Source organism: Electrophorus electricus, chromosome 8 (genome assembly GCF_013358815.1).
Source record: "Electrophorus electricus isolate fEleEle1 chromosome 8, fEleEle1.pri, whole genome shotgun sequence".
Taxonomy (NCBI): domain Eukaryota; kingdom Metazoa; phylum Chordata; class Actinopteri; order Gymnotiformes; family Gymnotidae; genus Electrophorus; species Electrophorus electricus.
Window position 1 is genome coordinate 1,274,576 of NC_049542.1, and position 13,900 is coordinate 1,288,475.

The window sequence follows — 13,900 nt, forward strand, 5'->3', positions numbered from 1 at the left end:
CGGCATTGGTACATCAGCTGGGGCTCACCACAAAGGGAGCAAACCTTAACAGCCGGACAGACCGACCCGCCAGAGGAGCCTATGCAGCTGGGCATGGCAGGAGTATGGCACCATCCCAGGGAACAAAAGAAAGGCAACACTGCAGTGAGTTATTCCTTGATACACTCAATGTGTGGAATACCGATCAAGGTGTCATAGAAAAACCACCTGCTCTCTGCTCTAGCCTTAGTACACTCGGGGGCAGCCGGTAACATTATGGACTGGGGTCTTGCAAAAAGGTTGGGGAAAAGAGCCAATGCCCTCTCTTCCCCGTTGAGCATGCAGGCCCTGGACAGAGGCCCTGTAGGTCCAGGGTACATTACCCACATCACCCACTGTGTTCTCCTTGTGACCAACGTCGAGCATACAGAACACATCGCCTTTTACCTCCTGTCCTCCCTCTCTCATCCTATCACGCTAAGTCTGCCATGGTTACGAGCACACAACCCACACGTGACATGGTCCAACAACTGCATTCTACAGTGGGCACCCACTTGCTATAAAAGATGCCTCTCCATCTAGGTAAAGCCCCTCCTTGCGACCTCCATAGAGAACCCCGGAGCAGACAAGCAGGTCACCTTTCCACAGGAGTACAAGGACCTGGCACAGGTATTTAGCCCCACGAAGGTGACACTGCTCCCCCCTCATTTGGAGGGGGATTGTTCCATTACCCTCAAGGAGGGCACAGTGCCCCCCAGGCACCGGATTTATCCCCTCTCCCAAGAGGAAGAACAAGCAATGGAACAAAACAACTTGGAGGTGCTGGAGCAAGGGTATATCTGCCCCTCTACCTCTCCGGTGTTGGCTGGGGTCTTTTTCGTTAATAAGAAGGACTGGGGCCTAAGACTGTGCGTAGATTACTGAGGGGTACACCATCTGTTGGTTCAGTACCCTTATCCCCTCCCGCTGGTTCCAGCAGCACTTGAACAGCTGAGGGGGGCTAAATATTTCACCAAACTGGACTTACATAGCGCGTATAGCTTAATACGGGTCAAGGAGGGGGACGAGTGGAAAACTGCTTTCAGCATGTCCACTGGCCACTATGAATACCTGGTCTTGTCATATGACCTGGCCATGGCTCCATCCATCTTTCAGGCCTACATCAATGAGGTTATAAGGGAGTACTTGGGAAGATCTGTGGTCGCTTACATCGATGACATCCCGATCTATTCCTTCATTCCTGGAACCAACATATGCTGGACATGCAGGCTGTGCTCCAGACCCTATTAAGGAACCACCTATACTGCAAGGTGGAGAAGTGTGAGTTCCACAGTAGGGAGGTAGACTTCCTGGGGTATGTGATCCAGGAGGGCTGGCAAACTTCTACAGAAGGTTCATCGTGAAAAATAGTTTAATTGCAAAACCCCTCACAGACCAAATCCAGGGACCGGCTTAGTGGGTCAGGTGCACCTCCAAGGTGGAGAGGTCTCTTGAAGGGCTCAAGGTCGCTTGCACCACCGCACCAGTACTACAGCAACCTGACCCGGAGAGGCCCTTCATGGTGGAGGCGGACACAGGAGTGGGCAGCGTGTTGTCCCAACACACGGGTGAGAGAGGGGGATTTAAACCCATTACCTACTTTTCCAGGAGGCTAAGGCCTGTAGAACAGAAATATGGTGTTTATGGGACTGAGTTGTTAGCCATGAAATTGGCCTTAGAGGAGTGGAGGCACTGGCTTGTGGGAGCACGACACCCCTTACAGACCACAAAAATACTGAATGCTGGGCAAGACTGGTGGTCTATTTCCTTCTGCAGGTTCAAGTTCCACGTAAACTAAGAAAAACAAAGGGCAGATGCGCTGTCCTGGCAACACCATGCAGAAGCCCTACCGATGAGTGCGGAGCCTGTTCTTCCCCTCCTGTGCTTCTTGGCGTCCCTGCAGTAGGACCTTGCCAACAAAAAAAGGCCACGAATTCACATCCGGAATGCCCATCCAACCACCTCTACGTACCGCCGAAACATTGGGGGTGCTGTGATCATGGACACATACCTCCATGGGAACAAGGCACCCTGGTGCCACACATACGACACAATTAATAGGCACTCAGTACTGGTGGCCCACTATACACAAGGACCTGGTGAAATATGTGTTTTCTTGCACGGACTGTGCCCGCAGCAAGACCCCACACGGTCCCCCCATTGGTAAGTTGCTCCACCTGCCTACTCCTCTGAGACCCTGGTCGCACCTTGCTATGGACTTCATCACTGACCTACCTGCCCGTGAAGGCAATACGGTAGTTCTAACAGTTATTGACAGGTTCTCAAAGATGGTCCGGTTTATCCCTTTGGCTGTCCTGCCCACTGTGCTGGAAATGGCCGACCTGCTGTTCCGCCAAGTATTCCACCAATTCGGTCTGCCAGAGGACATCGTGTCTGACTCAGCCCTCAGTTCATGTCTCGAGTGTGGAGAGAACTGCTGGGCAAGCTCAACATCATGGTCAGCCTGATGTCCGGCTATCACCCACAATCGAACGGAAAAGCAGAGAGGGCTAACCAAGAACTGGGTAAGTTCTTCTGGCTATATTGTCAACACCATCCTGAGACGTGGAGTGTGTAACTTCCCTGGGTGGAATATGAGCAGAATTCTCTACATCACGCGGGTACTGGCCTAACTCCCTTTGATTGCGTTCTAGGGTATCAACCACCGCTCTACCCTTGGAACACCCCTGCTTTGGGCCAGCCGGCAGTTGAAACCTGGTGCAAAGAGAGCGAACGGATTTGGGAGAAGACACATCAGCGACTGCGCAAGGCAATCGCCGCATTGAAGAGGAAGGCGGACAGGTGAAGAGGAGAGACCCCACAATACGCACTGGGACAGGAGGTGTGGGTCTCAACCAGAGACGGCCACGTGGGCACCACGGGCAAACTGGCTGCAAAATACGAAGGCCCATATACAGTCAAGGAGAGGATCAATGAGGTAACTTACCAGAATAGTCTGGCAGGGTGTAGTCAGGCTTCCTGGGCCTTCCACATTTCGGCACAGAAGCCCGTGATGCAGGGTCCCCTCACTGTGGAGGACAGTCCCTCAAGCAACCCGCCTCCACCCCTGGAGACGGAAGGGGGCCTGGCATACAAGGTGAGAACCCTGATCGATTCCTGGAGGAGAGGCAAGGGGTTGCAATACTTCAAGCACTGGGTAGGGTACAGCCCTGAGGAATGTAGATGAGTCCCGGCCTCCCAGGTTTTAGACCCCGGCCTCAACACCTCCTTCCACAGGCTGTACCCATGGAGGCCCCACCACCTGTGGCAGGCCACGCTCCAGGCAGCTAGCGTGGCCTTTGGGGAGGGTTTTGTCATGGGCGGCCGTTCCACCACTGAGAGTGACATGCCCACGTCAGAAGGGGGCCTTAATGTTTGTCTACCCCACTCTCAATCACCTGATTACTGACTGGAGACACCTACTCCTCATCATTGTGTCTAAACATTTATGCACCCGCAGTTCCTGACGAACAACGCTGCGCATTAGTGGTCAAGGATACTACAGAGTTCCCTTGGTGCATTGCAACTCGGCATTCATAGCATCCCTGCGGATTACTTTACAGTTTACATTGTTTGTCATGGATAATAAAGAACACGTTAGCTCAACTTCGCCTCTCGCTTCTTCTGTGCAGCCAGTGTCAAATTGACAAGTACGTTTTTCTTATTAACTGATGCCACACTATTTCGTCTACTGTGCGATGTGTTGCCTATGACATATCAGAATCAAAATATTTACCAGAGTTTAACAGCCTACATACACCATTCTATATGACTGCATTAATATCCCTGCATATAATACATGTAGAGATGAGAAGACAAATGAAAGACATGTCAATATCTGAACACCGAGGCTGTGTGTAAGGACTAATGTGTGGATAGCTCACAAGATTATTTACTTCTGCAGATTTTCATACAACAGCATTCAAATAAGAAGTGGTTGTAAAAAAAGTAAAATAACATCAGTGCAGATTTTAATTAATTAATTGTTAGCAGATGAGTTATAACATTGGAAAATGCCAAGTAACGCATTTACCTGCAGAAAATCTCCAAAAGAAATCATCACCTAGAACAGGGAAATTTGGCAATCACTATAAACAGGGAAATACCTGTTTAAAAATATGTGCTCCTAAATCTACAGGGTTTTCAAGAGATGTATTGAGGAAACTGAGGAAATGTGTTTGGCTGATGATGTAAGAAGGAAAACGTGGTAAATATATTTTGATTCACTGTTGTTATGTCACATGACCAACACAGAGGAGTGATTTAGTAGAAAGGTGTTCCCGCTGCAGGACTGTGGTACTATAAATGAAAGCAACTCTCTGAACAGTGCTGAACTGTCCTAGTGTGCAGACAGAGGTAAGGATGGACATGAATTCAATCTATGGATTTTTAGCTGTTATTAATGAAAAGTTAGGAACAGTATTTAATAATTTTGAATAATTCTGAGTTTCATAATATGTTTATGGTAAATTCTTGATGTCATATTTATAAACAGATACAAGAAAAAGCCTAATGGACATCAGCCTACGACAACACTGGACAAGAGGAAACATTTCTCTTTGTTATGAACATCATTCTAACTCTTGCCAGAAGATCATCTATCCCCTGGTTATGAGAGTTGGGATGTATTTTCTCATTGGATTCATTATATTTTTTACATTACTTGGAAACCTGCTGGTTATCATAGCAGTCGTTCATTTCAAGCAGCTACACATGCCAACCAACTATTTCACTCTCTCTCTGGCTGTAGCTGATCTGCTTGTAGGAGGGGTTGTGATGCCTCCCAGGATGATACGCACTGTAGAGACCTGCTGGTATTTTGGAACTGTATTCTGTAAAATGTTATCCAGCCTTATTGTTATGTTGTGTACTGTCTCTGTTTTAAATCTTGCTTTCATCTCTATTGAGCGATATGTTGCAGTATGTCACCCTCTGCTGTACCACAGGACTATGACACCTCATGTTACATTACTCATGATTGCTATTTGTTGGAGCTATTCTGCTGCCCTGGGAATCATATTCATGGAGCGTAATACTCTCCATATTGAACACAATAGTGAGGTTTTATGTAAGGGGGCATGTGTTACAGTAATAGGGCCAGTGACATCTTTGATATTGTCTCTGTTCTCTTTGTACATCCCCTCTGTTATCATGGTGAGCATATATGTGAAAATATATGTTGTTGCCCAGAGACAGTCACGTTCTGTCCACAATACTCTCTCTCAACTAAGCACATTCAGAGGGCAGCCCACTATTAGTAAAGCAGAGAGAAAAGCCACTAAAACACTGGCTGTTATTATGGGAGTGTTTTTATCATGTTGGACACCACCTTCTATCTATACCACATATGTAGCATTTTATGGTTATAATGGTCCACCACAAGTGATGCAGGCAATTTCATGGATTGTATTTTCCAATTCAGCCTGTAACCCTATTGTGTATGCTTTCTTCTACCGCTGGTTTAGAAAGGCCCTCAAAGCTATTTTATTAGGAAAAATATTGAGGAAAAATTCCTCAAGAATTAATCTGTTCTGAGTAGAATAGTGCATCATCTACTAAAATCAACTGAACTGACTTTTAATTCACATTTTCAATATAGTTCTACATGGCTTAAATTGTAGCTTGAAGCTGTTTCTTTGACTAATGTTGAATATATACAGGACATGGAAAATTAGTCCATTCAACACTTACTTTATTAGAAACACATATTCTCAAATGGTGTGATATTAGGTGCACCCATGTTATAATTATAACTGTACAAAATGTAGCCCATCTGTTAGCTTGAACATTTTAATCTCATTCGTCAGTTTACATCCACAGGATCGCTGCTGACCTTGGGGATACTGGGGGACAAATACTGGGAGACAAATTTAACACACTGGCAGTAGTGGCATGATAGAGGATGTTGCCCAGTAATGAATGTATCAATAACAGCAGGATTGCTGGGGCTTCTACACATCAGTGCTGATTCTGTGTTAAAAGTGGTCTACCAAGCAACAGCAGGTCTGTGGTTAGACACTAACTGAAGCACTACACGATGGCTTATAATTGTTGTCCATGGCAAGAGATGGGCAGTAGCCTGTAATCCACCTGTCAAACCAGATCTGATCCTTGTGGACAAGTTTCTTAAAAAAAAATTAATAAATCATGTTTTATGCCCTTATTATATGTCAATAATTTCTCTTTAAAAACAATACTATAATAACCTAGAAAGTGATAAAACTGTATATATATTTCTTATATCCTATATATCCTTTGATAAGCAAAACTGCTGTCCATTAGAACTAAGACTTTCTAAAATACATCTTTACAATACTGACTGTTACACATTCATGAATGTTTTGCTGATTTGCTGTATCACCTTTCACATATGAATAAATAGCAGAATGTCTAAATAAAATAAAATAAAATCTTGAGTGTCATACAACACTAGTAGATGCATCAATGCAACACACATTCATAAGGAGGAACAAGGGCCTTGTAACTGGAGCCATTTATAAAGGATTGTGTTTACATCTAAGTGACAGAGCATTTAAAGTGAGACAGCAAACACTGAAACAATACAGAGTAATGCAAACACATAGATGTCCTGATGCACATTGAGGTCATCAGCCAGATCTTTATTGTCCTGAGCAGAGGGAGATGGTCTTCTGTAGTTTATGATGTCTTACACGGCTCTGAAGAAATCAGATATTATCAAACAGCCTCTGAGATTTTAAAGAAGAAAGACATAGTTTGGTGGTTTTGTTACATATAATATGACTTCAACATGTTATAAAGTAAGCTTCCGACCTGCTAAGGGTGACACCAAGCCACTGGTGATTCACCTCACTAGATCGGTGTAGCAGCTAATGACAGGTGCCCTTGGCAAAAGACAAAATGGTGTTCATGCTGCAGGAAGCACTATGGAAATCATGGTGATAGTGTTCGGATCTGTAATGTTCCTGGCCCAAAGAGAAAAAGAGTCATGGAGGTCACGGCTAAATTTCCCTGGGTGCAGTGTCCCTCTCAGTGCAGCTGTTATTAGTTAAGAAAATGTTATTTTAAAGTGTGTGTGTGTGTGCGTTGCGTTGTTGATTTGTATGCATGAATCATTTTTGTTGCATTTAGTTAAGGATTGTATTGAGTTGTAATTACTGACCTTGATCCACTTCCGCTCTTACATCTGTAGCCCAGTTGTATATGTTTAGTAGTAAAATGATCTATTGTGTATGTGACAGTGGAATCTAGGAAGGAGAAGTGACAAGTTTATGTAACTGCGCCTTTCCCGGTTTTCGGGAGAGGGAGTCAGCGGAGAGAGAAATGGGAAGATGACTGTTTTCCTAGTCTGTAAACTGAATTGAGTTGAACTGATCTTTGTCATTGCATAAAACAACGCAAAGCCCTTTAGTAACTCTAGAGTTGAAAGCATGGACGTAAACTGAGAAGAAAGATAACCAATAAACAATAAGGTAGTATATACAGACATAATAGTGCAAAATTATATATATAGTGTGAAATGCAAAGTGAAAACATCGGTTAGAGTACAGGGAGAGAGAGAAGGAGAGATGCATGCATTTTGCTACCTCTGGAAAGAAGGTCTACTTGTTTTGCCTGTGTCTAATCCAGGGTGTCCAGGGTGAGTGAGGTTCTTTGCAAATATAGCTGGTGTGGTGGAAAAATGAGAGCACATCAAACACAGACAGCCTTATGCATTGAGTAGTAAAAGGTTTATGAGTTCCGTCCCCTGTAAAACAGAGAAAGAGAACTGCCCCGCAGTACAGTCCCCCTCCCTTTATACACAGAACAGAAGAAAGAGAAAAAAAGAAAAATGACTCCTGCAGAGTATCGGCTAATTCATGTTTTGGTTAGCCTGAGCGCTGAAGGCTCCTTAGAACAGTATGTGAGCAGCTGGTGTCCCTGACTCACATGCTTATCTGCAGACTGTTATGCTGTGACTATAGAAACATAAAGCAAAGTAAAATAAAGCAAAGTAAATTTCTACAAAATGAAGCAAAGTAAATTTCCACAACAACTGGCTTTCATGCGTTCCTCAGAAGTACATCGGACAGTGTAGCTCTCTCTGGGTTGGAGTAGATGTCTCTAAGGTTGTGGTAGGTGTCTCTGAGGTAAGGTAGATGTCTCTAAGGTGGGGTACTGCCTTTGAAGTAGTGCAGATATCCACGAGGTAGAGTAGTGTCTATGAGGTAGGGTAGTGTCTCTGAGGTGGTTAGATGTCTCTGAGGTAGGATAAAGATCTCTGAGGTAGGGGAGACGTCTGTGCACTGTACACCTGTACAGTAATGTCCATGCTTCAACACCACACTGTACACGTGTACAGTAATGTCCATGTTCAACACCACACTGTACACATGTACAGTAATTCCCATGCTTCCCATGATTTTAACTGCCTACATGCAATTTTTTATATGACTGCATTAATGTCTCTGCATATTCTTCAATACCTGTACAGTTTGTCCTATCAGGTAACATGGAGAGGATCCACATCCAATCCATGTACATTTTCCACTGGTGTGCCCCAGGACTCAGTATGAGGCCCTCATCACTTCTCTTTGTGTACTTGTTCTCTTGGTGATCTTCTCATGGCTTCTCTTACCACTGCTATGCTGATGACACCCAATTATTTCTTGTAGGATCTTTCCCACCCTCTAATACGCAAGCCTCCAGATGTATCTCTGCATGCTTGAGTGACGTTGCGTCATAGATGACAGCCCACCACTTGCAGCTCAACTCCAAGAACCTCCTGCCCTTACCATGACCTCACAGTTTCCTTCGCAAACTCCCTGGTATCACCATCTGAAGCTGCTTGTAGCCTCAGCATACATTTGAATAACCAGTTGATGTTCTCAACTCATGTTTCAAACATGAGCCACACTTAAATATTTCTCCTTTGTAATATATGACAGATTCCATCCTTTCTCTCACAGGAAGCTGCCCAGGAACTTATGCAGTCTCTTGTAATCTCAAAGCTAGACTACTGCAACTTGCTACTTGCTGGTCTTCCTCTAAGACCAATCAGACCACTACAACTTGTCCAGAATGCAGCAGCATGACTGGTCTTCAATCTTCTGAAGTTCACACATTACTCCACTGCTCCACTCCCTTCACTGGCTCCCTGTAGCTGCATTTATCAGATTTAAAACCTTGATGCTTGCCTACAAAGCCAAAAATGGACCAGCCCCTCCATACATGATGTGAATGGTTAAAATCTGATCTATACCTCGAAGCTCAAGTATGTCATGGCTTGAAATACCTTGCTTCAAGTCTCATGGAAGCTAAGCATTGAGACTATTCTCTGTCCTGGCTCCTAGATGGTGGAATGAACTTCCACTTGCTGTCTGGACAGCAGAGTCCCTTGCAGTCTTCAAACGCAGATTGAAGACCCATCTATCTGTGGAATATTTAAATGACTACTGACACTGCTCCTATGTTGAATAACTAAAAACTTCTAGGCATCATCATTGATCGCTGTATTTCAACAGCATTCTAGTTAATTGGTATCTTGGACTCTAACTTACTGTAATGGCTAGGATGTATTTTATGATTAAATGATAAAGCACTTTTCTAAGTCATTCTGGATAAGAAGGTCTGCCAAATGCTGTAAATGTATATGCAAATGTAAGATCTATAACAAAATGCAAATAAGAACTAATTGCAAAAATAAATGAAGAGCCATTAATATTGTTAGCAGAGGAGTTATGGCATTGGCAAATGATAAATAATGGTGTGACCTGCAGAAAACCAATATCTCAAAAGAAAGTGCAAGTGCACTAGAAGAGTGAGGGCACTAGAACAGTGGGAGCATTTTAGCAAGCACTAAAAACAAAGGGAAATACTTGTACTGCTAAACTTGTACTCCTAAATCTATAGGGTTTCTAAGAAGTGTATTGAGGTAAATGTAATTTGATTCGCTGTTATGGTTGAGAAGAGTGTCACATGATCAGCACAGAGGTGTGATTAAGTAGAAAGGCATTCCTGCTGCAGGACTCTGGTACTATAAATGAAAGCAGCTCGCTGATCAGTGATGAACTGTTCTGGTGTGCAGACAGAGGTAAGAATGGACATGAAAGGCATTATTGGGGAATCCTTACTGTTAAAGCTGTATAAACAATAGAGAATAAATGTAATAAGTTCTGCTTTACATGGCCGTTTGTATTATGGGAAACACATTACTTCTTAATTTTCATTCAACTTTACAGATAAAGGATAAAAGCACGATGGACTCAAGGCTACAACAATATAGGAGCACAGGAAACATTTCACTTTGTTATGAGTTTCATCCTAACTCATGTCAGAAGATTGTTTATCCTCTGGCTGTGAAAGTTGTGATATATTTTTTTATTGGAGCTGTTATTATTCTTACAATATTTGGAAGCCTTCTGGTCATCATTGCCATCATTCATTTCAAGCAGCTCCACACACCAACTAACTATCTCACTCTCTCTCTGGCTGTAACTGACCTGCTTATAGGAGGACTTGTGATGCCTCCCAGTATGATACGATCTATAGAGACCTGCTGGTATTTGGGAACATTATTCTGTAAATTACACAGCAGCTTTGATGCTGTATTGTGCACAGCCTCTGTATTAAATTTGACCTTTATTTCTATTGAGCGATATTATGCAGTATGTCATCCCCTGCTGTACCACAGTAAAATGACTCCTCTTACTTCTCTGTTCATGATTGCTCTTTGTTGGAGCTATTCTTTTGCAGTGGGAATTTCAGTCATGGAGTTAAACACTTTGGGCATTGAACACTACAGTGATGTTAAATGTGAGGGTGAATGTTCAGTACTTCTGGGTCCAATTACATCATTAATAGCTTCTTTCTTCTCTTGCTATATCCCTTCTATTGTAATGGTGAGCATATATTTCAAAATATATCTTGTTGCACACAGACAACTACGTTCTGTACAAAATAGTCTCTCTCAGCGAAAGATATCCAGAGGGCAGCCCACTATTAGTAAGGCAGAGAGAAAAGCCACTAAAACACTTGCTGTTGTTATGGGAGTGTATTTATCATTTTGGACACCATTTTTTATCTACAGTCTAATGGTGACATATTTTGGTTATATTGGTCCCCAACAACTGTATGAAGTGTTTAGTTGGATTGCTTATTCAAATTCAGCATGCAATCCTATTGTGTATGCTTTCTTCTACACTTGGTTTAGAAAGGCTCTTAAAGTTATTTTATCTGGCAAAATATTTGAGAAAAAATCCTCTAGATTATATCTGTGTTCATAGTAGAATAAAGCAACAAAATAAACTGAACAGCCTTCTATGAACATTTAGTCATTAATACAAGCATTGTTTATATTCTAATTTGAAAGAACATTTAATTTGAAAAAAATTGTAGATTAGTAGATGTATTATGATGTCATCAGCGTTCTTTGTTCTCTACACTAACATGGCAGTAACATGGTAGTGTGTATGAGGCCCAGCACTGCAGTGGTTGTGTTTATAATAAAATGACACCAGCCCTTAATGAATTAGGTTCCCTTCCCCTGGGCTTGAAGGAACAGGAACAACATTTTAGGAAATGTAACAAACTGAATACGGTCTCTAACCGTACACATACAAGTTGTTTGTAATATTGTTTCTCATCATGTGGTTTATCAGTCTGTATCCCCTTCTACCTTTGAATATCAGCTGTTTTTTCTATGTACTTTTTTGCAATCAAGTAAATTTAGATATATTTAGATCCAGTGGTAATGCTATTATTGCAAGACCTTTATTTTGAAGGACCTTAATAAATCTAAATAATTTTAATTCTCCTCAAAAAAAGAACCTTTAAAACTTTTGGACATTAATACACATTTATAAGGATTGTAATATCTGTGTTTTACCATATTACTATTTGCCCAAATCTTAGACTACTAAATTACCATAATAACGCTGTATGAACTTTGGCAATGAAAGTGAAGTGAAGTGAAGTTCTATTGATTCACAGTATTAATCCCACTGTGGGATTTATCCAATTTATTAACAGCTAATTAATGTTACAAGCACCCAGTAGGTGGGACATGCCCACTCACACACACACATACACACGCACACACACACAAACACAAAATATTAAATACATTTCAAAAAATTATGTATAGGTTCCTTCAAAATAAAGGACTCGCAATAATTGTAGAAGCTGAGAGATGTTTTGCTTGGGTTCAGGGCAAGCTCCTGCAATACAGTTAGTGACTGCACAGCCACTTCCAGCTCCACCATCATTGTCAAGTTTGCTGGCAACACCGTCGTCATGGGCCTGATCTCGGACAACAATGAGAGGGCCTACTTTGAGGAGATTAAACACCTGGAAAACTGGTGCCAGGAAAATAATCTCCTCCTAAACGTCAGTAAGATAAAGGGGCTGATCGTGGATTGCAGCAAAAAGCAGGAGCAGCACTACCAACCTGTGAGGATCAGTGGAACCACGTTGGAGAGAGTAGATAGTTTCAGTTACCTTGGTGTTCACATCTCGCAGGACATGTCCTGGGCCCGCCATACCAACTCCATGGCAAAGAAGGCTCGTCAGCGTCTTTACCACCTCAGACGCCTAAGAGACTTCAGACTGCCCTCCAAGGTACTGGGGAACTTCTACACCTGCACTATCTAGAGCATCCTAATGGGGAACATCACAGTCTGGTTTGGGAACAGCACCAAGCAAGACAAACAAGCACTCCAGAGGGTGATGCGTTCAGCAGAGTGCATCACTCATATTGAACTTCCTGACCTGCAGACCATCTATTACAAGCAGTGCCAGACCAAGCCCAGGAGGATTGTGAAGGACCCCACCCATCCCAGCAATAGGCTCTTCACTCTGTTGAGGTCAGGGAAGCACTTTCGCTCCCTGAAGACAAAGACAGAGAGACTGAAGAGGAGCTTCTTCCCACAGGCCACTCGGGCCCTGAATCAGGGAAACTGATAAATTGATAAACTATGTGGACCACCACCACCATGTAACATGTAACTGTAAAGATGTTCAATTGCAAGATGGAATTGTACATTGTGTACAGACATATATACATATCCATATATACATTGTACATTGTGTATATAAACATAATATACATATATTCTACATACATTGTTAATATATTTTTGTATATATATATATATATATATATATATATATATATATATATATATATATATATTTCTCTATGCACCCCTGTTTTTGTTTTTTTTTCGTCAGTTTGGACAGAGCACTCTCAAACCATTTCACTGCGAGTTATACTGTGTATAACTATGTATGTAACAAATAAACAGAACTTGAACTTGACTCTGATACATCTAATTTCCAAGGGCTCTGGGAAACTTGCTGGCTATTGGTGGGAAAGGACCCTGGCACAATAACGCTTTCTTACATAGCAGATTGGCAGATTCTCCAGACGGACACCCAAGTAAGCTGGTCAATAAATGCTAAATTATTCTCGGTTTGATGCTCCTGGCCCAGTTGATATTGTTGCAACAGGACGTTGACAGCTCTCAGCCGTCTACAGTATCTACAGATCAGGTCAAGACTTCTGTAATGACAATGACATGAATGGTAATACCAGATGTTTAATAACAATATTATTATTATTATTATTATTATTAATAATAATAATAATAATAATAATAATAATAATAATGACAAAAAACATTTGGATGAGGTGGAAAGGTTGGGAAGTCGATGAAGGTAAATCCAAAATCAGGATGATTTTCATGAATAAATGCTAATGTATGGGGCCAGAAATTATACTGGGACTGGAGAAGGAGCAGGAGACAGGGTCAGGACTAGAGGCAGAGCAGGTGCTGGGATTGGGACAGACAAGTGCAGGAGGCCACAGTGCATCAAGTCCATGAAGGTGGCCTGTGAGGTAGAAGACTGTTGGGTAGCATGACGG

At 42.5% G+C, this 13,900-nt stretch overlaps 2 protein-coding genes across 2 annotated transcripts; both read left to right on the plus strand.

Moving 5' to 3' along the window:
- The first annotated feature begins 4,530 nt into the window (after positions 1–4,530).
- Positions 4,531–5,553, plus strand: LOC118241829 (trace amine-associated receptor 1-like). Its single transcript, XM_035529128.1, has one exon. It carries the CDS (start codon positions 4,531–4,533, stop codon positions 5,551–5,553), a length of 1,023 nt encoding a protein of 340 aa, XP_035385021.1.
- Positions 5,554–10,235: 4,682 nt separating this feature from the next.
- Positions 10,236–11,261, plus strand: LOC113587391 (trace amine-associated receptor 1-like). Its single transcript, XM_027026031.2, has 2 exons — positions 10,236–10,558; positions 10,631–11,261. Exons 1-2 carry the CDS (start codon positions 10,236–10,238, stop codon positions 11,259–11,261), a joined length of 954 nt encoding a protein of 317 aa, XP_026881832.2.
- Positions 11,262–13,900: the final 2,639 nt, after the last annotated feature.